The sequence below is a fragment of the Zootermopsis nevadensis genome, unplaced genomic scaffold (genome assembly GCF_977971745.1).
Source record: "Zootermopsis nevadensis isolate Lab colony 2312 unplaced genomic scaffold, Znev_1.0 Znev_ptg000010l, whole genome shotgun sequence".
NCBI classification, from domain to species: Eukaryota; Metazoa; Arthropoda; class Insecta; order Blattodea; family Termopsidae; genus Zootermopsis; species Zootermopsis nevadensis.
In genome coordinates, this window is record NW_028259142.1 from 4,991,054 (window position 1) to 5,017,758 (window position 26,705).

Here is a 26,705-nt window from a genome sequence, read left to right on the forward strand (position 1 = left end):
TCATGTTCCTCTTTATTCACCATCCCTAATTATATTTCTATGTACCATTCGACGCTGCATAATCTCGACATCGTAACAGAATAAGGAGTCAACAAATCAATCATGGCATTCGGTACTTGCAGCTAAAGTTAGAAACCCCTCTGGAACAATATATTATGTAAATTTGCACGACCTCTAATCTGAATGTCATCAAAACATGATTACACATGTTACAGTGCGAAAGGTCTATCATTATCATTAGTTTGCAGTTATTCCGCACTGTGACGCTAGTGGGGATTATTCGTCCTTGTCTACCGATCTCTCTCGTCTAATGTCGGACACACCTAGAAATGCAGTCCGGGTTGTAACTTCGCAGTAGAGCAGACGAGGATTTGGGTGCAGTGGGCAATCAGAATTTGTTGGACAGCAATTCGGCCGGCTTCATCTCGAAGAGGTACGTGACTCTGTCTGAACACTGCAGTTTTTATAATCTGAAGTGTGTATTTGTGTTTTTTATGTTATTTAATCAGAATGCTGCTAACAAATGTAGCGGCAACAGGTTTTTGACAGTGTCGGATCTTTGGTAAGTGCAGTTCCGCGTTCATCTGTCCAGAATACGTCTAATTGTCTGTTTATGAATAGAAATCAACATTAAGATCAAAAGACTGGTTCTGACTGTTGGTATTTTTTAGTGATGCATCTGTGATGGAGAACTGCGAATTGAAAATAAAAAAAATCCCCATTCTGTGGAGTAGTAACATCTGAGAGGCTGCAGTGTCCTCTGGATGTGACTGCAATGTGGGAAAGTGGAAATGCAAGCAGAATTTTAGTGATGAACTCATTTGGAAAATGTTTGCTTGGAAGACCGTGAAAGATAGGGAAAAGTGACGTTATGATTCTTTTAAGAAGTTAGGGTGTGAGGCCGGGAGGTCAAAAGAACGGGCCGAGGATCGTGTCCAGTGGCGGGCTTTGGCATTAACGATGTTGAAACTTTTGTGTGGCTTACATTCTGGTTTCATATTTGAGGTCCCGGGTTGAAACATCTTCCCAGGTTTATCGAGGTTTTTTCTTCGCCCCGCCAGGCAAATTAATTCAGGTCAAGGTCGTTTCCACATTCTTTCCAGTTCGCTCTCCATTTCTCATTCCATCGCTCGACGCTATATTTAGTCTAACTCAGTGGTAACGTCACAAAATGTGTAATAACATAGGGACCAGAATTTTTGCTTGGCTGGAGAACAAAACCAACATTTGCCAGTAATCACATTCATGTTCGTTGTTACTGTAGGAACCGTAAGGCAGCCAATTATTAACGCGTACTAACTGCACAGTCGACATAAATAATTTAAATTAGTGTCACACTCATTTCAGGAGTACTGATTTTATCGGTTAAAGGAACGCGTTCCACCCAAATTTTGTACGTCTTGTGTAAACCAAGCAGAAGTGATTTTATAACCATCACAGAGCGTCGGAAAACTACTTACCTGTCCAACTTCCCGATAACATGTTCATGACTTATGTATCACATTGAACTTAAACCTCAAGGTACAATGAGCAACTGGTAGCAGACACTCGATGACCTGCTGGACTTCGTAATGCAGCTCATGAACCAGTTTAACGAAAAGATAAATGCAAATGTAAATATATGTAAGGACGAAGTACTATTATTTTATCCATACTTATCTAAGATTAATTTTAATATTATCTTTCCATTCACTATTAGGTCTTGTAGGTTATAACTTCCGTTCAGGATTTTTCAGCTAAAATTTTATACGCATTTATAACCTTTCCCAAATTTGATTAGTGCTCCACACATCACGATCTTGCACTGCTGGGTGATCTACTCGTTATTTCTTCGGTGCATATTTGTGGGGCATTTTACTTTGTGTAGGCGTAGCGCCGTTACCAAATGGAAGTTACTTCTGGCAGGAGTGAAATGCTAACATTGCACGAAGACTGCCTCAACGCTCAGTGAACAGACTTCGACCAGATTAGTCCTATAACGTGTAACTTGTAATCAGAGAGTTCTTTTCTTTTAACCGTTAGGGGTCTTGTAATTCTTTGTTGTTTAAACTCTTGTCTCTCGTATAAATGCCATATTAAATGAAAGTACTTTGTTTTGCCCGAACGTTGTACATTCATGTAGCTGATTCTGTGTCAGTATCTTTTATAAAGTTCTTGCACACGTCTATACAACTTCACGCAGTAATAGGTAAAGTTCGTTTCCTTTCTTTTTCTGATACGTTCAGCAAAGTTTAATTTCTTACGAGAAGAAAAATGGTCGCGTATGACGAAAGAAAAATTCTCCTTGCTGCATTTAGGGGGGGAAAAAAACTTTAAAATAAGATCCCAAAGATCGATTTTCACGAAATTTTGTATGAACGTTATGCTATGAGGGATGAATTAGCCTAGTATATTTTAAGTTTCTATATTTGTGTCGAAAGTGCATACCTGTGAAAATGCGATCTTTTTCTTAAAGACATTCCTGTTTTCCGGTCCCTTGTTTGGAAAGCTTTATCGTAAATTCCGACTATTACAGAATCGGCCCAACTCGTATATAATGTGTACGGGTTCTTCTTTCGTTAAATAATATTTGCTCATTTTATCACAGTATTCTCAAATTTAAAACACTGATAAATCGCTCCACCTTTAATTAAATGAATACAGTTTCTCATTAATGCATCACAAAAATTAACACGACTCTTTCAGTACCTACAAGTAATTTTCGCTTCAACGGCACGCTAAGTCGTGCGTACATTAGCAGCCATTGCCACACCACAGTCCCTTCCACCATTTGGTGTTCTTGTACGTGCGTCATTTCAAAAGCATTAACTATTATGTGGTTTATCCCTGCCGTCCATCACGGTTTACAAGCACACTCGTAATACTAATTAAACACTCTATGGACCTATACTTCTCTGTATATGGGCGTGTGGATGTGGTACTCGTATTTCAAGTCTCTGTCTGTCTGTCTGTGAATTGCATTTAAATGAAGGGATGCTTTCGGGGAACTAATCTTCGTATAGCGTGAATGAATTAATTGAATTAATCGATTTACATTTTGCATAGGCCTAATTCTAATTCCCTATTGCTCGATTGGAAATATCTTCAAAATTAGGTCTACGTGATACATTGCTGTTTTTATATGTCTGTTATAAAACTGAAAAAAAAGTACCTTTACTCCCAGTCCAGTTTAGTGCTGGGCTAGATATTTAACCTCTGACTTACGACAGACGTTATGATATTTCGATGCTTAGTCAGGGCTGTTTCAAAAGTCTTCTTTTGAATTGATTCGGGTAATTAACATTTTAAACATATAAGCCTAGCAATTCTTTTAATTTTTATTGTATTGTATCACTAACAAACTTTATTTAACATCTGAAGAATCCCATGTCACTTGCATATTGCAAAGGTAATATTCTGGATAAAGTTGCAGATATTTTACATCGATTTTATCTATTCTCCAGCCCCTGACCGACCATTACTATAATTTTGTATTCGAAATTCCACGATCGCTTATTCATTCTGCTCTGAGCAGTGAAACAGAATGTTAGTTCTGCGAGGTCTGTTGAAGGTTTTCCTTTTGTGTTTCAGTATCGCATTTTGTAGTACTCGTGATAACCTTGCTGCTTTAAGCTCGGTTTCCAACGAGCCATTCGACGTAACGTTTTGCCTTACGATAATTTCGATTGCATTGACTTTATCAGGTGAAGGTTACTGCGTCGTTCCGGTAAAGCCTAATGCACACCCACTGTTCCTTTCAGCCTGTACAAAACCGATTGTAAACATCGGAAGAATGTGATAGGAAGAATTTTGTTAAATTTGCCTGTTTCTACTTTTCTTACTATTTTAATGTGTTTGTGAAAAACAGTCCATTTTACTAAACAACTATCAACCAATATGACACTACATGACATAATAATAATAAAGTATAATGCCCAGTTTTCATTTAAAACTATTTTCGATGTGTTTCTTTACGAAATTTTATTTTAATGGTCACGTAAAATACCTTGGATGATCAAGAAATTGGACACCACACTGGGGAGATGATCGTTTCTACGGTTTTCTGATATTAATACACGTCGTCTCGTGCTCTCTTGTTGCCATGGAAATGACATTAGACGTGAACAACAGGTTATATAAATCGACGTTATTACTTGACTTCTAAGCTTACTCACAAATAAGTGGCAGCAACTAGTGCAGAAATGAAGCCACGTTTCATCAGGACGTCGTTTGCAATCAGATGGCGATACGTGTATTGAAAATTATGAACATGACAATTTTGAAGTACAAATAAACGATGTCTTTTGTGGTCATTGATAGGTCTAAATCGAATCGCCAACAAATCAAAATCAGAACTGAAAAATTAAACTTACAAAACAATGTTTATGCTTAGGTAGTGAAGGCACGTACGAGGTGCGATCGAAAGGTTTCCAGACTGCGCGTATAAAAACCCGTACACTTATCTCAGGTATTAAATTCATCCATCACCCTCGAAGTAGTTCCCCTGGGAGTGAACACAACGATCCCAGCGCCGCTGCCAAGCCTGGAAGCATCCTGGAAATCTTTCTTTGTCAGCCTGTCAAGCACCATCTGCGAATCTGCCTGAATCTCTTCTATCGTCTCAAATCTCCTTCCCTTTAGCTGAATTTGCTAATTCGATGATGCCAGCTGGCACACTGATTCACTATTAATGTAGGCCGCACCCCCTAGCGGCAGAAGCTCGTACTACATCCGGTTCGACCTCTATTGACACAGTCTTGAAACTTTCCGATCGCACCTCGTAAGTGTGTTTAATAACCTGGGTACTTTTCGTTTCGTTTATGAACAACAGCCCTGCAGTCTTTTACGAACGTAAATGCATACAACGCTTTGTATGTTTTAGGACTGATCATTGAGTTGATCTGGCAACATAGCCGCCTTCTTCGAAAGGAATTAGAAATTTGAAAAAGGACGGCCTCCGAAAATATAAACTAAAAAAGATAAAAAAAACCCAAAGAAAATTGCACTGAACGAAACGATTTGGAAGTGAAAAAGCATCCTTTGCTTTTGACGGCCATAAAAGGGTCGAAGTGATTGATTATTAACTTCGGAAGTGTGTAGACTCCACAATTACCTCGTGTCCACTCTGTCAGTAAGGATGGTGCTTGGCATTGCGACGAGAACCACAATTACGAGGGTCGCTCATTAAGTAATGCCCCACATTTTTTTTCTCAGCCAATAATGAAGATAGAAAAGTGCACTTTTACGTGCTTGAGATTTGATGTTTCCCGCGTTCGTGTACGGAGTTTCAAATGATTCCAACCGATAGCGGAGCTGTAGTGAACTGTTAAAATGGCGTCTGTGAACGACTCTCGTTACAAACAACGAGCTGTAATTGAATTCTTTGTTGCTGAAAAAGAAACGGTGGTGAACATTCATAAACGTTTGTGTGCTGTGTATGGAAGCTGTGCAGTCGATAGGAGCACCGTTGGTCGCTGGGCTAAGAGAGTTAAAGCTTCAGGAAGTGAAGAAACCGAGCTCCGTGATCTGCTGCGCTCTGGGCGTCCTGCCACAGCCACCACTCCAGACATGTTGAACCGCGCGGATGCCATTATTCGTGAGGATCGGCGCATCACAACTCGACAATTGGCCCAACAGCTTTCAGTCAGCAATGGAAGTGTAATTGCAATTATCCGGGCTCTTTCATATTCGAAGGTGTGCGCAAGATGGGTTCCACGAAGTCTCACAGCAGACCACAGGATTCAAAGGAAAACGATTTCTTCTGAATTGTTGGAGCGTTTTGATGCTGAGGGAGAGATCTTTCTGTCCCGGATCATTACAGGTGACGAAACCTGGATACACCACTTTGAGCCGGAGACAAAAAGGCAGTCAATGGAGTGGCATCATCCTCTATCACCGAGAAAGAAGAAATTCAAGTCAACTCCCTCCGCCGGAAAAGTCATGATGACTGTCTTTTGGGACAGTGATGGGGGTCATTCTTGTGGATGTGATGCCAAGATGTGCGACCATCAATTCAGACGCGTACATTATGACCCTGGAAACCCTCAAGAAGCGTTTCCGACGAGTTCGGCCTCACAAGCATCCAGCAGAAATTTTGCTCCTGCATGACAATGCACGCCCTCACACAAGTCCGAGAACCCGGGAAGAAATCACCAAATTTGGTTGAACGGTGCTGCCCCATCCACCCTCCGACTCCATCTCTTTGGGCCACTTAAAGATGCTATCCGCGGAACAAGGTTTGAAGATGACGAGAGCGTTATTCAAGCAGTGAGGACATGGCTACGTGCACAGGACAAGAGTTGGTACCGGCAAGGCATGCATACACTTGTTCCACGCTGGCGTAAAACCGTACAAGTTGATGGGGACTATGTGGAAAAATAGTATGTTTAAAGGAAACATTGATTTATATTGTCACTAAATTTGAGCCATCTTGAATAAATATGTTCTGAGGAAAAAAATGTGGGGCATTACTTAATGAGCGACCCTCGTATAAATAAACTGACTATGTGGGAGTATAGGACGGGCTTGTCATTTCATCATTAGTAATCCGATGTCCAGAGTTACCCCGAGGCATATCCAGCCCCCTGTCCGGCATTAAAGCAGCTGGGACATGAATCTAAACACTAATATCCGAGATTAAGAAAGCGCAAAGCCATGAGTCTACTTCCCGACACAGTTCATGGCGTGTCTTTAATTAAGGACCTGGGACTTCAACTTTTTACCTTTTAAAGCAGAAAACGTACAAGAAAATAAAATTCGATAATACAAATTAAAATTGTTGTGGTTTGAATTTCTTACGATTGTGGAGGTGTCTATGTTGACCTTCTGGGTAGAAATACTGTTGTCCTGAAGATGGAGGCAGTATGTTCATCCGAAACGTTAGTCTCTACTTACGAGTCCACACGATGTTCGAACCCAGAAGACCAACATTAATGAAACTTCCACAACGGGAATCAATAACACTTTTTATTGTTGTTTTTTGTTCGCAGTGTCATGGCAGTTTATGGCATTTTCGGCTGTATTTTGGCGCTGGTACTGGCTCCATCAATGGCACAAGTGAGTGTAGTTTTGTATCTAGAATAAATTATCGTTACTAAATGTACCGGTAAATTAAGTGTTTTTACTTAGGTTTAAAATCAACTATACTTCTGACCCAGGCCTAAATATTTGAACCGTCGTCGCGTAAACATTATCGCCCTGTTAACTTTTGTCAGAAAATATACAGTCCACAACTTCATCAAGCCGTGTCTCCAAGATTCATCTTAACTTGCTTTCAACCACCCAACTTTATCCTCCAAATTGAAAGACAAAAGTCAAACTATGTTTTGCAGTATGAACAATAAACAATAATAATATAGAAGAAAAGATTTTACAAGATTTTCGAGTATATGCGGTTTCTCGAAGTATTAACTAACTCTGTCAAGATGAACCGTTCTTCAGAAGTTTGTGATTCAGCTGGCTGGGAAATTAACAGCATTTCATAAAAATCAAATGTTCTTTGCCACTTCACTAAATGTCGCCACTGGGCTCTGTGCTTAGTCTTGTGAATCCAGTCCATAAAGTTGAATCTATTTCTTGAATATTCACTCTTCTATAATCCGGCAAAAATACGTCCAGAGATCCAAATAAATTTACATTCATTCTATCTATTTACATTGAAATTGTCGATTTCTTATTATGTTTCTTTTCGAGGTCATACTTTCGGATGGTAATTGTCATTGTGGAGTCTAGCTATTCTAGAATTCACCAGAATAAATGTATTGAGTTTTAACTCAATAAGGTACCGCTTGAAGTCCACGTAATATTCGATAAGATGGCCTCTTTTATTGTATAAAATCGACGCCAAGTCGTAAAACATGTTTTCTTACTCCATGCTTCTAGTGGCCATAACATGAAACTTCATGATGGGGCAAGAGAATTTTTCCCCACGTTCTGTGTGAACTTTCCACGGACTCTTTTCTTGTTCTTTTGTTATTTGAAGTGGGCATGCCACAAGATAGTATCTGCAGTCCACAGGGAAGTGAATTGCATAAAATTATGTACAAAAAGCGTGAAATCACGCACTTGAGAGACAAGTCGTTTAAGTGGGGATGTAAGTCATTTAAATAAATAGACCTGACGAGATGGTATCTTAATGAGTATATTCCACCCACTCCCATTCATAAACGTTCTTGTTAAACCTGTGTAAAGTACGCACCTGATTTCCAACTACAAACTCAAACGGGAAGACCGTTGCAGAGATATGAATGAGAGAATAATATTAAAGTGGAACTTCAGAAATGGAATATGAGGATGTGTACTGCATTTATCCAGCGTAGGATAGGGTAAAAATATTTTCGGATCTTGTGAATCTCACAGTAACATGCTGGAGGTTTTTAAGGTATTGTAGATGCGTCATATTGTGAATTAATAGTATTAAAATATTTAAAAATAACCGTCAATCACAATAAAATTAAAAGATTAAAATATCATATTACGTTCCCTATCGAGTACTCGATTTACATATGGAACTTACACAACATGTTTCGGCTATATATAGCCATCATCTGAGGTTTTTATCATCCATGTAGACCAAATGCGTCATTAATTTAACATGAGATGGTTTACAATGACACGTGTGTTTCAGGAGCGCAGGGCCGTGGTGACGCTCATTAAGGGACATGAAATTGTGGGCAACGTCAGTTTCTTCCAAGAAAAGGACGGCAACGTCGTGAAGCTTAGCGGCGTAGTGAGCGGTCTCACACCGGGAAAGCACGGCTTCCACATTCATGAGAAGGGAGACATCAGCAGCGAATGCGTGGCTGCAGGTGGCCACTTCAACCCCGAAAAGGTGTGCTACAGTTCCACAAACAGAAAACACTTTGCCTTGCAACATGTAGATGAGATATTACGCTCAGAACGTAGTAAAATATTGTGTTACCAAAACTACAGCAGCACCTATGTTTGTGGCTGAGTGGTTGGTACTCCTGCTTAAAATTCTGTAGTTCCTGGGTTAAAATCTATGCCCTGAGACCATCTATCACGACTGACAGTTTTATAGTTTTCTCAGTACCTCCAGGAAAATACCGGGAAAGAGCCTCAGATTAAGCCATATCCTTTCCAATTCATTATTCACTAATCATCCTATCACTCGACGCTTTAGAGTTTGAGCTACTGAGGGCGCCGATAAATGAACTACAAATAAATAAAACTGCAGCAGAGATGAAGATGACTTGGAATGTAGCGCTGTTGGTAGAATTCAATCGATGTTTCAGATGTGTTTACTGCCTCCATTATCAGGGCTCATAGCGCAACATCCCAAAAGCCAGTCGTTGTCATACTCCGTGGCATTTAAGGTTTTCATGGCGGTGAATCCGAAGTATGGCAGACGTTTACCGACGTTTCAGAGGTACTTTAATGCCGCTACATATCCCTCATAATGGAGGGAATTTGCACATCAGAAACGTCGGTAAACTTCTACCGGACTGACTACACGGCGCAGTAACCCAGAAGGCAGCCATCTTGATACTCGCCGCCTTGAGAAGATGAAATCTGGAGGAGGTTAATGTAATTCGATTCAATAACATAATGATCTTCATGGACCACATGTGTTCTTTGAGTTGTGATCTGATACTGATGTGCTTTGCGTTATATCCCTAACGCCTGGATTGCCTGCTGGGCGGGGCTCCAGGTGTCACTCCAGTCGGTCATGTAAACAGGGACGAGGAATGAAGGAGGACTTACGTTCAGGTGGCAACACACGCTACCCGTCAGCAGATAAGCATCACGACACGGAGCATTTCCGTTCATTAACAGATCAAGAGTTGGTTCACGGAAATTTCAAATGCATTTCCTGCAACTTTTATCTTCCCAGTTGGTTCTTTCCATTTATTGAAGACCACTGTGTCCACCACTAACGTTGTAAAAGAAATTAAAATAATCAGTCGTATCGTGCGTAGACAGAGCTCGTAAGTAAAAATATTGCACTTCACAGATACAAAGTTTCGCCTTGATAATGGAGGTAGTAACCGTCTTTTAAATCGGCCATTATCTGCACGGACCAACATCGCAGAAGACAGCCATCTTAATACTCACCGCCGTGAGAACAAATCTCAGCAGTCAACATAACGATTATACGATTCTGATTTCATGTTTCTTTGCAGAAGAATCACGGTGGCCCAAATGACACGGAGCGTCATGTGGGTGACCTAGGCAACATCGAAGCAGGTGCTAATGGTGTCGCCAGTGTGAACATCACGGACAGCTTGATCTCTCTCCACGGCGCCCACAACATCGTCGGCCGCGCCCTCGTGGTGCACAACGGAACTGACGACTTGGGAAAGGGGGACACTGAAGAGAGTAAGAAGACAGGAACTGCAGGCAGCAGGGTTGCGTGTGGAGTCATCGGGATCCAGTAATGTCTCTTTGACGTTCAGTCTGGAAGGAGGGCGATCGCCACCAACTGGCATTCGGTCTCCTTGCTCTCTATATTTTTAATATTTCTTCCTTGGTTGTCGTATATCAGGATACCTTTAATACATTACCCTCGCGATGGCCTATTTGTATTACTTGTCATCCTGGAGCGTAAAAAGATCTTTCAGGACTGAAACTCGTTCCTTCTGTGGCATTTTATTACGGCGGATAAAAGTTTCCATGTAACACTGCAATATACAACGAATTTATAAAGGTTAATTCCCAAGGAAGGAAAAAGTTTCAAGAAAAATCTAAGAAATAATACGCGTTTTTGAAATATTTAAGAAAATCGCATATCTGCCGACCCACCGTGGTTACTAGGGCAGAGTTTTAATTTTTTCCCCTCATTTCATAGTTGTGAAGGCGTTGTTTAAATTTGCCACCATAAAATACAACACTCATATAACAGTACAAAAGTCAAAATTTGAAGACATTGAAAAACCAAATTACACCAAATGTTATTATCTCCCGGTCACACACGGAGAACAATAAAACGCTGCCATCTGTTTAATTACCAGGTATCATTAAATTGTTGTAACTAGAAGATCGCCGCACGAAATCGATTTTGTATCGACTAAATACTTCGTAAAGCCTCACTCGTATGATACATGATACATTCGGACACTTCTCTAGACAAACAATAGTACCTTTCTAATGCAGCTTTACGGATTCTATACGTGTAGGCATGGAGTGTACAGTACTTTGCCACTACAAGGTCGAGGAAGGATGTTGCATTGATTAATCAAATATTGGGTCGAGTCGTGTCGGTGAATGTTCTGTTTGAATAGGTTTCAAGTTGAATTCTGACAGGTTTGTGATAAAATATGCATGTTAATGTCGTTAACCTTGAATGTTGCTTTGGACGTTTTTCTTATTAAACAGACGCTCAGTTCTAAATAGTATTAGATTCTTATAAAATTCATCTTGTGTTTATTTTTTTACAATTTGTAAGCTACAGCAGGCATTACATTTACAGAAATTTAAGCTCCGTGACATTTATGTTTTATAATAGGAGAATTTTGACGTCTGTATAACAACCAAATACACACGCAAAGTGATATCCATTTGATTAACATTTCACAGTGCCATGTTACTTCAGTATGATGACTGTCCTGGTGGGAAATTTCAATCAATAATCAGGAGTGGTTTTATTTATTTAGATTTCAAGTTCTTACGACTGTGGGTAAGAATATTGGGTCGCCTAAACACAGTAAATTACGTGTCACTCAAGTTTGTGACTGGTTAAAGACGGGAGTGGACATTTATATTTTACGCGCTTGCTAAACATACAGATGTACAAAAACACATTAGTGCATTATCAATAATTAATTTGCGCCGGATATTCGATGTTTTGAGTAGTGTCTTAAAGGTTTTAAGATATGCAGACTCCCCCACTATATGATATCTGACTCTGTGATGGTATAGAAAAATAGTTTATATTCTGTTTGTGTGTCACTATTATAGAACATTCAGTAACATTGTTCAAGAAAGTTTCACACTTTTTTTACATATTAACGATTAACTCCCGTAAATAATTAGTAACGTCGTTCTACAATCTTGCCAGGACCCACGCATTGATTTCAATACTAGGAATTGTCCCAGAGCCAACATAATACAGGCATAGTTGAAATGGCATTATTTCACATGGCGAATGGCGAGACCAAAATCAAAATTTTAGAATACAGAGAACCTGTAATGTGATCTCTGAAAGATAACAAATCAACAACGAACGATCTGTGCAAATATTCCTAGCACATTCAAAAAATATTAATGTATAATTTTATGTGATATTAGATACGGTATTTAGGAACAAATTCGTTCATATATTACCGGTCCTAAATATAGGAATCAAAGACGCATTATCCATGACACGATAATATCTTGTGCTTTTAAGTGTATATTTACTGAAATGCCCATAAATAAATCTACATATTTTTAATTTATATTCTTTCGTGTTGACTTATTTATTCTGCATGTGCATGATTTAAATTGGGCGTTAGTAATAGGAATATCGAGTATCCGTAGTGATGGTTTGGAATGATGTTGATACAAAGGAATTCGTGGGTTTATAAATCTGTGTTTTTGTAATTGAGAGAAGTTAATGGTAAATGTGTTCCTGTGCTTATGGAAAAGAGAAGGTAAGGCTCAGCGTATTCTAAACCTCGCTATCAGATAGGAGATGAGCAATCAGCCTTTCATCTGCCGCGTCACACCAAGAGAAAGACACTCTTATTATTGTAACTGATGTAAATATTCAGTTCGTATCACGGCTGTGTTACTTGATATTCTCATTGAGGTTTTGCGTTGTTTTACTCCATACGGAAACATTTTGGTATAATGCCTGCAAACAGGCTAAACAGTTCGTGTATTTCCTTGTGTACGCACGTATGTTTGTGGGCTCGTATATTTATTTTTGGTCGTATTAAGTTTATTGTCATTACACGTTACTTTGTTATCTTCAGGAAATTTTATACATTGTGTAGTTGAAAGTTTACGTCAAGAAAAAGATTATCGTAATTTACAAATTACATAATCAGTTTACAATAGCTTTAAACCGTAGACCTTCTATCATTGGAAAATAATAATTCCTACAAAGTAAACTTCGTACATCGAAGGACTGCGTATCTGACATGTACGCCTATCAGTCATTTTTCACACGATGGACAATGCCCGAGGTAATTGTGAATTAAATGCATCCTGGTTCTTGATGAACGTGTCTCTGTCTTCCAGGTCACCGGTGACTCCTTGGGCGAAGGGAGGTGCGACGTCGGCCTTGAAAGCGGTATCGACGGCGTCGCTGTCCGTCGCTGTGTTCGCCGCCCTGTCACACTTTGCAATGTGAAGTATTTCTGTGGCCACTCGACTTAATGCTAATGTGTGAAATGTAAAACCTGGGAAAAGCGAGACCGAGTGTCTGAGTGTCTGGATCCAGTCCAGAAATAAAGACTGAAACTCCTGACCTATCTTTGTCATCGACAAAGTTCTTCTTTGTCTTCTTCTTGGTTTATTTAATGACACTTAACAACTGTTCACATCACACAGCATCGAATGATAGGAGAAAGGTAATATACTAAAAGAAATTATAGTTTAGATGCGTCATGTTTGTGTTTACAATTCATTTTATATATATTTATTCTTCAAGTCTATACACAAACCATTTTAAATATTGATGTTAAAAATTAAAATTGATATAAACATTCTGCGCTATTCATCGTTTCCTCGATGTTACAATTTTGCGCTATATATTACAACATGTTTCGATGTCTCAGCATCATCTTCAGGTTTTATTTTTATTTTTAAAACTATTCTATATTTTTTAATGCACGCTTTTCACTAATTGTAGATTGTAGGTTATTGTTGTGGGTGTTCCTTTGATCTTCTGATTCTTTTGCATATTATGTGGCGTATTATGTTATTTGTTCATTATTCAGGAGTTTGATGTGCAGTGTGTCCCCGTCTGATCAGGTCTGATCAGGTGAATGTCAGTTCATAGTTTTAAAAATAAAAACCTGAAGATGATGCTGAGACATCGAAACATGTTGTAATATATAGCGCTAAATTGTAACATCGAGGAAACGATGAATAGCGCAGAATATTTATATCAATTTTAATTTTTAACATCAATATTTAAAATGGTTTGTGTATAGACTTGAAGAATAAATATATATAAAATGAATACTAAAAGAAATTTGTAAAATAGCGATTGTGGGTTGATGTAAGACACCGAGGTTGAATTTTCAGGAATAACCAATCATCTGGTAGAGATTAGAACCTTGAACTTGGCGAATATGCAGCAATTCTAACCGCTCATTCGCGACTTTCGGTCATTTTATTTCTCATTAAAGTTCACAGCAGTTAATTAATTTTACAATAAAAGTATCTGTGGTTTGTGCAAAATTAATACTAAATTTAGTAGCGTGTCTTAAACCACAGTGGGCCCCGATACAGGCCTGCAAATAGGCCTCTTTCTTATCCATAGAAAAGTAAGAAGTTAATTTTGTAATACACATGACTTCTTTTCATGATGGCTGTCTTCTGGTTTGTAGCGTCTTGTAGTCTGGTATCACTCTGATGATGGAGGCAGCAAGGACCTCTGAAGCGTTGGTAAATTTCTGCCAGACCACACGGCGCTACAACCCAGAAGACAGCCATCCTCTTACTCGTCGCCATGAGAACCTCAAATCCTACTTATGATGACTTCGTTTGTCCAAAACGCCGTCTTAACTTTCAATTTATTAGCCGACATCTGTTTTTATGCAAAGTATTCTTGCTTTCAATAGCAATCTAATTTGTCACAGTATTATTTTTGAAACCACGAACTACGAAAAACGGTAGCCCGGATAGTCGGTTTCAGGACCGAGATTTAAAATCGGGTTTCCGGAAATAGAAGCAGGAATTGTGTCTACTCGGTCCCAATTATTGATCTGTGTCAAAATCTAGTGCTAATGCGAATAGTTGAAGATAAAAAGAACAATTTACTATTGAAGGGCATATCAGATTGTTATTTGCATACAGCTTATAACTCGGTTACGCTGTTGCTTAGTTACAGAGTAATGATGCTTATTTTGGACAGTTGCTTCTGAAGCAGCTCCCAGTACTTGGTTCCTTACATTTTTTTGAACAATTGGTTAAGTAAACAACTATTTAATGAGGTCGAATTGTTCAATCTCTTATAATAAAAACATGCTTCTTGTCGAATTAATGTTGTCATGAGAACCTTACAATATAATGTGCAATTACGAACAACATATACGCTATTTATTATAATACTGCCTTTAAATAAAATGTATTCTCTGATGTAAGACCTTACATGAATCTAAGCAAGTGTAATATATTCTGTATATTTAAAGTTAAAGAAGCTTAAAATATATGTAAATAAATGTAATAAGTTGATTTCAGATTTTCGGTGTAAACTAATTGTTTTCTGAGTAAGTATTTTGCGATAGTACACACCCATTTTTGGTTCCTGATCTAAATCCTGCCCGTGACTAACGTATCATAGTCCCCAATCTTCTATTTTCTTTGTCGATACTTTTAAAATTTCCAAGCGGTTTCTTTCAGGGCTTCATGTTTCGCTTGAAAACCGTCTTCGGCGTGCTGTGTACGTATATCGTTCTAAGAAGCCGCCCTCAGACAACATCGGCGAATCTATTACGTGGCGACATCTGCCCTATTGGAACGACTGATAAGTGAGAGAATAAATGCTTTTCTTAAGAGTTTAAGGGATATAATTTTTATTAATAGAGAATTGAACATATTTTCATAAAGGGAGTAACTATGGAAAATGCAACCAAGGGAGTCAAGAATATAAGATTTTTTTTACGAAGGTGCGTTATGAAACTGGTGCATATTTTTGGACGTTTTTATGCGTCCATGTTTAAAAACCCCACGACATTTCGGAAACTAACTGTTCTTCCGTCATCAGGTGAGCAACCTAATCAATTGAATCCACTGGAACGACGGAATCTAAATCCCCGAAACGCAGTGGACGTATTAAGCATAGTCCAAAAATATGAATCGGTCTAAGGGAGACATTGCTTTGATTGTCGGTGATGGTATCCTGAAATCCTAGATGCGATACGGCGCCAGCAAAATCGATTGCAGTTCATGGGACGCGATGGATAATCATCAAGCAGAACTCTTGTTTCACGTCGAGTCTCTAATTCTTCACGAACCAGTGACACACTTTTTAAGCCGTGAAGTCATGCCATCTTTGATCAGAACGATAATAGCATGACAATCTTAAAGACTTATATTCTGAGTGCTTGAACGAGAATTTTGATTTGGATACATCCCAAAAGCTTCTGTTTCTATAATTACAAATGTTTCAACGCATGAAATTAGTTTGTTAAGGTTTCTGTATTGCATCGTCGGAAAAAAATATAAAAATATTTATGGTTGGTAATGCGTACTGTTGGAATAAATTGCATGCGCCATCTCTGAGACAAACATATAACCTTAATAGTGTCACTGCAGAATCACTTTATGCGAAATTGAAAACATTTCGAAAATAGATATCAGGACATTATGCACAAAATAATCTCAACTGCGAATGAAACAGAACATAATTAATTTATTACAAAATATTATATTCTTAAATGACTAAATTAAGACGTTCTCTTCTTTCATTAATGTAAAAGGAAGGTCGCCTCATTTGGCAATTTAAGGTCTCGTACTATGATTATGGTTTCCATTATGAGCTTTATACCTGATAAAACGGAAAGATAGTTGCCTTATGGGTTGTGCCGTCTGGTAGAAGTCTACAGACGTTTCAGATGTGCTTGCTATCTGCGTCATGAACGTAATGATGAGTGCAGAAAGTGAGGAAGCCAAGAATATTGAAGGACTGTAAATTCAGGAAATGAAATTTGCCGAATGAGGAATTCATTCCATGAATATGAAGATAATTATAACAGGCCACAGCAACGTCGTCAAATCACTTCTGCAGTACGTTCAGGCGTACCGAATCGATAATAGCGGGAAGCAGCAACTAGTGCCATCTCTTAGACACCGTCGCAAACATCGCACTTACAATAACATCAAGTTCCGAAGAGCTGTTTTACGCCGGGAGTGGTGGCGTACTCCTTTAATCCAGTTACTTGGAGGCTAGGTGTTGAGGATGGTTTGAGGCGGGACTTGATGCGCACTGTGTCCTACGTTGAATGTGCGTCCGCACTGCGTTCTATGTTGAACGTGCTTCTTCAGCATTGCGCTCGCAGTCGACATGGGCGGACCCGACCAATAGAAATCACACCAACATCTTTTTTTTCCCGTTTATTTATTGTTAAATTCTTTCATTGTTTTCTTTGCTGCAAGAACAATTGGAAAAATAACGTCATAACAATAAATATATTTATTCTGGTATGTCTTTCTTGCCAGTCAGTTGCCCACCGTAGTCAGTTGTGTTCGTCATTATGAACACTACAAATTATTTAGTTTATTAAAATGTCTCTTTCATTAATTAAATCTTCATATACATTTTTTAGGAGGTGTTCTTGTGAACATGGTAATGTGTCTTCATATTTTATAACAGCGGGGTACTTCTTGATCAGCTGAAGGACTATCAATTCACAAGCTTCAAGATCAAATTTACTCATTTTGTATGTTTCACATTAGGACCAGAGTCTGTCAGTTGATTCACATTTTTGTGCACGTAATGAACGCCTTTCCTCGCATTGCATTGAAACAAAACTTCTGCTTTTCTTGTATTGTTCTGCTTTTCGTTATAGATGTTTATATTTTTCTCTGATTTCTTTGTTAGTTCGTATTCCCTTGTGATGTTCACATTCTTGGTTGATACAACCGTCCCTATTTCTCGTATTGCGTAGGTCGACGCACAGAAACTTAGCACCTGAAATATATACAGACGATTAGAATACTGAAAGGGATTGGTGGGATATGTAGCACGATTAATAAACCACAAAAATATCGGGAAACAACAATAACAAATCAAAATGATACTCATGAGGAAGTTAGGAGGAGATTAAATTCTGGAAATGCTCGCTACTTCTCAGTCCAAAATATTTTGTCTTCCCGCCTGATTTCTAAGAACCTGAAAATTAAAGTATACAAAACAATAATCTTGCCTATTGTTTTGTATGGGTGCGAAACATGGTCTCTCACTCAGAGGGAGGAACACAGATTGCAGGTGTTTGAGGAGGATATTTGGGCCTAGGAGAGAAGACGATGGGGCGTGGAGGAAACTGCATAATAATGAGCTTAGAAATCTATACTCCTCCCCCAGTATTGTCAGGGTGATTAAGTCGAGAAGAATGAGAGGGGCTGAGCATGTAGCGCGCATGGATGGGACAAGAGGTGTGCACCGGGTATTGGTTGGGAAGCCTGAGAGGAAGAGGCCTCTGGGGAGACCTAGACGTAGATGGGAGGATAATCTCAGGCAGGAGGAAACCTGAGAGGAGGAGACCGCTGGGGAGACCTAGACGTAGATGGGAGGATAATGTCAGGAAGGATCTATGGGAAATAGGAGTTGAAGGAGACTGGATTTTGTTGGCCCAGGACAGGGTCCGGTGGAGGGCTTTGGTTAATTCGGTGATGAACCTTCGGGTTCGGTAAGCCATCTAGTTAGTTAGTCTTCAAACAGTGCGTTGTACTTTGCAGTTAACATATTTCGAAATGAAGGTTATTGGAATGCAGAAATATATGTTGTGCAGATTTTTAAATATATTCCCGAAGTGGACGAGATGACTGAGTCACCTGCCTCACAGTGAACAACTGCAGGCTGCAAAGTGAAAGTCGTGGCCGACTCCTTGCTTTGCATTCGGTAGATCCGGGGTTCACTCTCGGGTTGGATACCGGCTATCAAGACTGGTGTTTTATGTGGAATTTCTCAGTCCTTCCAGATAAATGCTTGGGTAGCTCCCTAAATTCGGAAGTTGTTGCTTCATTTATCTTTTTCAATTTATTGTTCATTAGTCACCCTGTCATTCAACTCTATATATTGTGAGCTACTGATAGCGTCGTCAGATAACACAAATCAGTAAAACAGGCCGGACAACAGACGGACGGAGGGTTACTTTCATAATATTTCGACTAACTGTCAGGCCTAGCAAGGAGCGCAGTCGTGACCTAGCAGCCATGATAAAAATGTCGGACTATAGACTGCGGAAGCTGATGCCATTACCTCGACTGCACAAACGCCGATTAGTATTGACGTTATTATTTTGATTCCTGTGAGCGGCATCTCTTGAAGTCGTTTCAGGCAGCCTGTGTTGTGGATTATGAAGCTGATGTCTGGTGGCAGCAAGGAACAGAAGTCTTGTGTGTCGGTTGGGGGTCTCGACGGACAGCATGACACCGGAATGTAGGCCAATGTGTCGAACCATTCATCCTCTCTGTGTTTGCCACAACACCTCAGCTGTAACAATAATTAGGAATAATCAGTATTTTGTAGCCACGGTGGTTTAGCGGTTAGAACGCTGGCCTTGTAATCCTGGGGTCTCGGGTTCGATTCCCGGCGGTGCCCGAATTTATAACTTGTGTTGGGCAAGGCCGTGGTCTAGGCAACACGGAGTTTTCCTCCGGGGGCTTCCCCGGTTTCTCCGTGGCATCCCATTCACACACAGAAGAAGGCAATGGCAAACCACTTCTGGATCATCTGCCAAGAACGTATATGAACAGGTCCCAGTCCGAGAAAAGGATGATCCTGTTCATATGGACCTGTCGTCAGACAGAACACTAAATAATAATAAGATGAGGTGGTCTAGCGATCAGAACGCTGGCCTTGTAATCCTGGGGTCTTGGGTTCGATTCCCGGCGGTGCCCGAATTTATAACTTGTGTTGGGCAAGGCCGTGGTCTAGGTAACACAGAGTTTTCCTCCGGGGGCTTCTCCGGTTTCTCCGTGGCATCCCAACAATTACTCCATTCACACACAGAAGAAGGCAATGGCAAACCACTTCAGGATCATCTGCCAAGAACGTATATGAACAGGTCCCAGTCCGAGAAAAGGATGGAAGGATCCTGTTCATACGGACCTGTCGTCAGACAGAACACTAAATAAATAAATAAATCTTGTACATTGGGGATATTTGGCGGCTATATCGCTAGTATTATGAAACGCTTTAACCGACGTAGTGATCGCTCACATTGGAAAGGGCCGTGCCGCCTGCATTGCCGCATAGAGTGTTTTTTTCCCTTCACACAGGTTCACACATTGCGATCAGGAAACCTGTGGTGTTTCAAAATGGCTGTCTTCTGGAATTTTGCGCCGTGAAGTGTCATAGATAGTGACTGACATTCAGAGTGGCTAACTGTCACTAGCACTCATCACCTTGACGACTGGTTCAACGACTTGGCAACAAGCACCTCTGAAATTTCGATAAACTTTTACCGGACTGTATGGCACAACCTAGAAGACAGCCATTTTCATGCTTACACCTGGCAGCCTGTAACAAATGACACCCAACAGCACAATGGTTAGGGTGTTTGTACCACGAATATGCATTGACAAGTAGAAGATTTATTTCTGTAAGTACAGAACAGAGAAAAATGTTTCTGCTGTACATTTTAGGGTTTAAGTGGTGCAGGTTATAGTTAACTAATCAAGTTTATCGGCAAATCAATACAGAATACTAACTAGTTTGTATACAAATAATAATTGGTTTATTATTTAGATAACAAATACGCCATAAGTGCTTTCCGTTAAGTTGTTAGTAAGATAAGATAATCAATTAATGATATTCATGTAAACGTAGAATTCTTATTTGTCACATGGGTGATCCGAGTTCAATTCTTAGACAATGCAGATTTTATATATTGCCCATTGTTTTTATGTAGTTAGTCTTCTTGTTACTTTGCATGTGTGTAGGAGAGAAATAATAAATCTGTAATCTCATACTGCAGGTTGGCGACAATTCACTTGCTCCACAAGTATGACACAATTTCCGATTCGTTTTGCGCAAACGTTGGAAAGCGGAATTGACAAAAAAGGAAACGAACATTGCTCATGGGCATATATTAAAAAAATACATTTAATTAAAAAGGAAAAAAAAAAATATTCCCATGCCGGGAATCGAACCCGGGCCTCCTGGGTGAAAGCCAGGTATCCTAGCCACTAGACCACATGGGACTGATTGATAATGATTCTCTTACATTGACTTAAGAAACGTGTACTGTAATCCTATGTACATACGTGAAATGGAAGTAGAATAAACTACGTATTTATTCAAAAAGTTCGTTCAAGATTAAACATTGTCCTACAACGTTAGTTCCTTTCCAAAAACTAGCCAAAGTGCAGAATATATGTGAAAGGGGCCGCATAGCAAAAAGGATTGCTGCTAGGATGCAATATCTTGCCATGTGGCAGATATTGACCACCGTTTGAAAGGAACTTACTGCCTCCATCATCAGGCGATTGCCTTGAAATGTTGATCAGTATCTACCAGATTACAAAATGCTAACCCCAGAAGACAGCAGTCTTCACACCTCTACACAGTATCAGGCAGTTAGCCTTCATCCTGAAAACAGGTAGTCGGATAAATGAGGCAAGGTTTCTTGTTTCTAAACACACACATAACTTATGTGTATGGACTCATACTACACCCAAGTCAAACCAACATTCGTTTCCATAGCATCACTGGACCCCATGGGATAACTTTATGGCTGTCTGAAATTAATTATTATAACAGTTGCCATGGTAACGCTGTTCTTTTTGTTATGGTCTGCATGAGTGACTGTAAAACCACTGCTGAATACGTGTGAGTTAAACATTTCAGTTATGTCTGGTCTCGTCTGACCTGTTCCCATACACTTATTAGTCGCGCTGTACGATAATTACTCTTGCAAACAGTATCGTATATTTAAACTACTTTAAGTAACATATTAAAATAGCTGTAATGATGTGGCTTCCACTTTCAACGTTTATAAGAAACGTTGAATGAATAGTTTAAAGAAATGTGATGACTTGTTAAGACTACCCACTGAGTTCCTTGCAAACCAGCCAATTATTTCAAAATATATTACAGACCATATGGCAGACACATGCACACTGGAACTCAAGATGATTTTTCGTTTTATAAACCACGCTAAAATAGAATGGATGACTACGAAATACTTCAATGTTTACTAACAGGCGAATTAACATTGTGTATGCTTTTAGTCCTCTGTCATTTCAACCGCTCAAATTTTGTGTTTAGTCAGTGGAATGTGATACATTTGGCTTCTTCATTAAAAGTCCGTTTCGAAGCGTATTACAGACTCATTACAAAGGAATGTTCCCTGCCATGAACCATATTGAATCTGCATTCAAATAATATTGCCTTGCTCAAGTTGGTAACATTGCTTCGCACAAAGTTAATGAACGCACACAAAACAACTAATCGCTGTCTTGCTGTTCGAGAGGTAAAATGGCGCGCATTGTACTGATGTAGTCGGTTTCGTTCGGCGAAGAATGTGTTGTTTGACAAAGCAAGAAGCAATATAAAGATATACAGTGATTCGTTTAGTTTCATGTGCAGTGTACGAACAATGTGTGACAAAACATTTGGATTGCAACTCACACGGTGGTAATGGAACCACACCAATGTAAGTTACTGTAGTTTTATCATATTGGTTTCTAGTTGTTAGTACATCAGTGAACACATTATCCGGAATATATCTCGGACACACGTTTAGACAAGTACTAGAATTCTGTTAACTCTTGCTCGATAAGGAGGTTAGTTAATTTAAAACTAAACTATATTTACACTGAAACTAGCCAAGTGTTGGGTCAGAGATGAGGCACGTAACTTGAGACAGAGCGTTGTCGCACACGTGGGGCTTCAATGTGGCGTGAAAAGTAAGGTTAAATTTCGTGTGCAACTAACGTGGCATAGAGGTTGGCCATGTTCCGTCGTGCACAGGAACCAAGTCGACGATTTCTTAAATTTAATAGTGGAAAATTTTACAGAAAATTGTCGAACAATCTTGGTGTTAATTTAGATTCGACAGTTTAAAGAAGTCCACACAAACGTTTTCAGGTCGTCTCAGGTAGACTACTTGTGAAAGAAAGTTGCATAAATTGATTCCGTCGAACCGTGGGGGTTCGTACGTTGTGCCCAAAGTTTCCGGAATTTGAGTAGATTTTACTCTTATTCTTATTCTGTTTTACTGCAAGTTCTAAGATTTCTTCATCACATTTCTTGCTTCGACATGAAGTAAAGTCGTGATGAAAGAACGCTAAAGTTATACATTATATATGCATATATATTATTAGTTTATATTTTGTTTATTCAAAATGTATTCAAGATGTAATTTTCCAAATAATTTTTCGCAGTATCAGAAATGTTAAGGAATATTATGTAGTCCAAATACTTGTTAATTTTTATATTGCTTGGTTACTGGCAATGAATAGTTTTGCCTTCTTCAGTAAGAAAACTACTGCAGAAAATACATGTAGTGATTGAAATTGTTTAATAATTCTCGCATCTCTTCACAAAGGTGTAGTAATATATTCATATTGGTTTAGTGTCAGTAGTGACACATTTATGTTCTCTACGTTCCGAATTTTTGGTGACAGTTTCTGCTGAATAAAATGGGACGAACAAACCAGCGACTAATATATGTTTGTAATAAATGAACATCAGGATCAAAGAGAGATGCAAGGAAAAAAATGCTTTCTGTAACCTTTCCACACTTGTCAATTTTTTCGTTTGATCCCGAGTGTTTAGAATGTTCCACGTTCTATTATTAAATTGTGAAGAGCCAAATGGAACGTTCCAAATTTAATAAAGGAGTAGGGGCAATGTAATTTTGTTCATGTATCATATCGAATTTGATAACTTACCTCTTCCTGGACGTAGTCTATGTCACGTGAATCATTTCTGTAATTGCTGATGTGGTAATCCATAGCTTCTTCGACTGTCGCGTTGAAATTCAGCCACCCGTTGAAAGCGATTCCGAATAGAACAATTTCTGCCAAGTACAGAACTGCCAATATTGCGCTGTACTGCAACATCAGAAACACATGTGTGGGTATTACCCTTCTCGATTATAACGTCATGTAGACTTCCGCCCTGAAGATGGAGGCGGGAAGCTTCTCCGAAACGTTATCCTCCTACAAATCCACACGATATTACAACCCAGAAGGTGAATATCGACATCTTCACCGCGGAAAGAAACGTAGAGAAGAAGGAAAAGAGGTAGTTGTGTATATAAATACTTTTAAATTAACGACGCTCTCTTAGCTGCATCAATTATATCGCGTGTAATGAAATGTAGATAACGCTCATGAGCGATGAATTTTAAGTAGGTTGCACCCTGTTTGAGAGATACTTCCCGGTCATTTACTGAAGTGATTCAGATAAACCACGAACAAATTATGGACATCTTCAGCGCCGTGAGAAGCTCAGAGCTAACACAAAAGCTTTATTGCGCGGTAGTACAAGGATCCGTACAAAATGCACGTGAGCAGTAGTTTTGTATTCGGTATACGGTAATCAGACGTTTCGTCATCTGAGTTATATGGTATTTAGTATACTCACAGCGACGAAGAACCGTCTCCTGAAGGTTACAGCGGCGCAGATCCCAACCGCGGAGACGACGATGAAGACGGAGGAGCTTGTGATCAGGTAGAAAACCAGCACCGTGACGTAGTCATACAGGAAGGCGTTGAAGTTGAACAGTCGTTCTCTGATTGAGACAGCCAAGTACAATAACCCGGCCCGTAATACCTGAAGTGTAAATTGTACTCTGAACAATATGGAGACAATAGAGTCTTTGGATTCATTGAACGAGGGGTGACGATCTCGAAGCATGCCACGTCTTCTGTAGACGTCTAAAAGAATTTAATGGTGAAAATAAAGTATTGTATTATGGAGACAGTAAGCTGCTCTGAAACTTTTACAGACTACGTGATGCTACATCTAAGAAGACAACAGTATTTTTACCCGCAGTCGCGACCACCTCAAATATGACCTGTTTCATATGATAATTTGGTGTTAGGAAATAGCTAATGTCTTGAAGAATGGAAGAGAAATGACCCCCAAGTCCTATTACCTTGCACAGACAAGTTTGAGATTCTGTTTTTCATGTGAAACATTTTTTTCAGACAAGAGGCGGACCAGAGTATTTAAAAACAGTGTTAAATAATGTCGACAAAATTTTAATTTCCAGTTTAATTGTTTTTGTCATGTAAACATTTCTCGAATGCTGACTACTTTTTGGCAAGTGATGTATTTTCATTTGTGTTTGTAAAATAGGGGTTATACAGATCGATGTTACATTTGTCCTGTTATGTTTAATATAGATTACCAATAGCAAATTTAATCGAAATCAATTTTCTTATTTATGAAGTAGACATACCCACGTAGATGGTTGGACAGATATGTCCTTTAAGCTGTAAATGTGACAGACATAGAAGGGTAATGTAGGCTTACCTGAAGTACAGTATTAATTTTTAACTTTGCATAAATTTGTTCTATATTAAATATTCGAAGTTACGCTGGGACACGAAGTACAGAAATTAGTCTGGTTTAATTAATACTTACCAGTATGACGAGGCAGAACAGTATGTGCATACACCTCAGCAGTTCACGCTGGTATATTTTCATTGTTATGTTTCCGAATACAGGGCTTGTCTTTATGAATAACAACGAAACTCTTTGCGCCACAAACACCTTCACTGTCATCCAGGGGTGTAGTGTTAAAATAAAATGACCGGATCAAACTTGCACGCATTTGCAGGTTGAAATAAATGAGCGTCAATCATCGTACATGCCCTTGTTAATTTATAAGAACTTTACACTTTTAAATGCAGAATTAAACAATTAACAGCCTGCAAAGAAATGCGCGAACAAATTATAAGTAAGGGAACTTTAACATTACACCCCTGTTTCTTCTACATCCCTGCTGTTATCTGCTGTGACACATGCAAGATCAGCAAAGCTGTTAAATGTATGGGGCCTACCACTTTATGAGGCCACCATGACACTGACTGCCCAAGGAAGACACTGTTGGCTTCGAAGTGTCTGATTACGCGTGGTTCTGAGATTAGATAAAGAATTATTCAGCTATATTTGTAAATTTGCAGGCTGTAGATAAGATATAACTGTGTCTAAACGATGAAGAAGGTATTGATAAAATGTAATTATCATTTAAAGACGAAGATATGCACACATAATGTTCGAGCCGTTTCGATATTATGTGTTTAATTAAACTATAATCAGATGGTTAAACAATCATGGTGTAAGTAAATCCTTTCATAACCAACAAACTGACTAAATAAGTTAACTAATACACGGCTGGTAGAAGTTCAACATCTCTCATTAAAGGCCCGTCCCTCCCCACTGGACAAGATCTTGAACCATTTCCAACCACCGACTAACTACATAAACTACTTCTCCAACATCCATCTTAATGTTATCTTCCACTTTTATGTTCCGCCTTCCAGCAGTCTTCTTCCACCATATTCCCCCCAGAAAAATTCTGTATGCATTTCTTTTTCCTTCTGGTCTACATGTCTAGTCCATCGTAACAGTCTTGATTTCATGTGATGGCCTAATATACCAAATTCTTCAGTTGATTCATCCTTCTGAGGTCCAGACATTCTCCTCAGCATTAATTTTAGAAATGCTTGTAATTTATATTATCCGTCAAAGTAGAAAACGCGTTTGAGAGCTGACCGAAACGACCTTAATTTAGTGTTTGTAGATAATAAATTTTATTCTTATGTCTTGAAATGTATAAGGGATTTTTAAGACTTTTGAACTTAAAAGTTAGAAGCATCAATAGAATTCATTCCTCCATAACTGAAAAGTGTAATCTAACTACTGACGTCAT

At 39.1% G+C, this 26,705-nt stretch overlaps 3 protein-coding genes, 1 non-coding gene and 1 pseudogene across 4 annotated transcripts in view; 3 read left to right on the forward strand and 2 right to left on the reverse strand.

Moving 5' to 3' along the window:
- Window positions 1-275: 275 nt before the first annotated feature.
- LOC110837229 (superoxide dismutase [Cu-Zn]-like) lies at window positions 276-15,331 on the forward strand. The gene is made up of 5 exons (XM_022079129.2): window positions 276-433; window positions 6,969-7,035; window positions 8,606-8,809; window positions 10,122-10,372; window positions 13,162-15,331. Exons 2-5 carry the CDS (start codon window positions 6,973-6,975, stop codon window positions 13,271-13,273), a joined length of 630 nt encoding a protein of 209 aa, XP_021934821.1. The 5' UTR covers window positions 276-433; window positions 6,969-6,972; the 3' UTR covers window positions 13,274-15,331.
- Window positions 15,332-16,484: 1,153 nt separating this feature from the next.
- LOC110837244 (tetraspanin-36) lies at window positions 16,485-25,873 on the reverse strand. Its single transcript, XM_022079156.2, has 5 exons — window positions 25,415-25,873; window positions 24,410-24,598; window positions 23,713-23,874; window positions 19,073-19,306; window positions 16,485-17,782 (listed from the first exon to the last, which is right to left on the reverse strand). Exons 1-5 carry the CDS (start codon window positions 25,553-25,555, stop codon window positions 17,525-17,527), a joined length of 984 nt encoding a protein of 327 aa, XP_021934848.1. The 5' UTR covers window positions 25,556-25,873; the 3' UTR covers window positions 16,485-17,524.
- LOC147874180 (signal recognition particle RNA) lies at window positions 16,995-17,195 on the forward strand (annotated as a pseudogene).
- On the reverse strand, window positions 20,947-21,018 carry TRNAE-UUC (transfer RNA glutamic acid (anticodon UUC)). The gene has a single exon. It is a non-coding gene; the product is annotated as a tRNA-Glu (tRNA).
- LOC110837247 (uncharacterized) overlaps window positions 22,284-26,705 on the forward strand; it is a 287,610-nt gene continuing 283,188 nt past the window's right edge. The window contains exon 1 of the mRNA XM_087346312.1: window positions 22,284-22,472. Coding sequence (XP_087202438.1) covers window positions 22,471-22,472 — 2 coding nt within the window. The 5' untranslated portion in view covers window positions 22,284-22,470. The remainder of the gene's footprint in view (window positions 22,473-26,705) is intronic.

Excerpts from the sequence above, each read along its gene's own strand:
- LOC110837229 (XM_022079129.2), top strand. The coding sequence starts at position 6,973 with ATGGCAGTTTATGGCATTTTCGGCTGTATTTTGGCGCTGGTACTGGCT. Across the intron at positions 7,036-8,605 it reads TGGCTCCATCAATGGCACAA|GAGCGCAGGGCCGTGGTGAC; the intron begins GTGAGTGTAGTT and ends CGTGTGTTTCAG. Across the intron at positions 10,373-13,161 it reads TGTGGAGTCATCGGGATCCA|GTCACCGGTGACTCCTTGGG; the intron begins GTAATGTCTCTT and ends TCTGTCTTCCAG.
- LOC110837244 (XM_022079156.2), bottom strand. The coding sequence starts at position 25,555 with ATGACAGTGAAGGTGTTTGTGGCGCAAAGAGTTTCGTTGTTATTCATA. Across the intron at positions 23,875-24,409 it reads GGAGACGGTTCTTCGTCGCT|TACAGCGCAATATTGGCAGT; the intron begins GTGAGTATACTA and ends CTGATGTTGCAG. Across the intron at positions 19,307-23,712 it reads TAGACTACGTCCAGGAAGAG|CTGAGGTGTTGTGGCAAACA; the intron begins GTAAGTTATCAA and ends TTATTGTTACAG.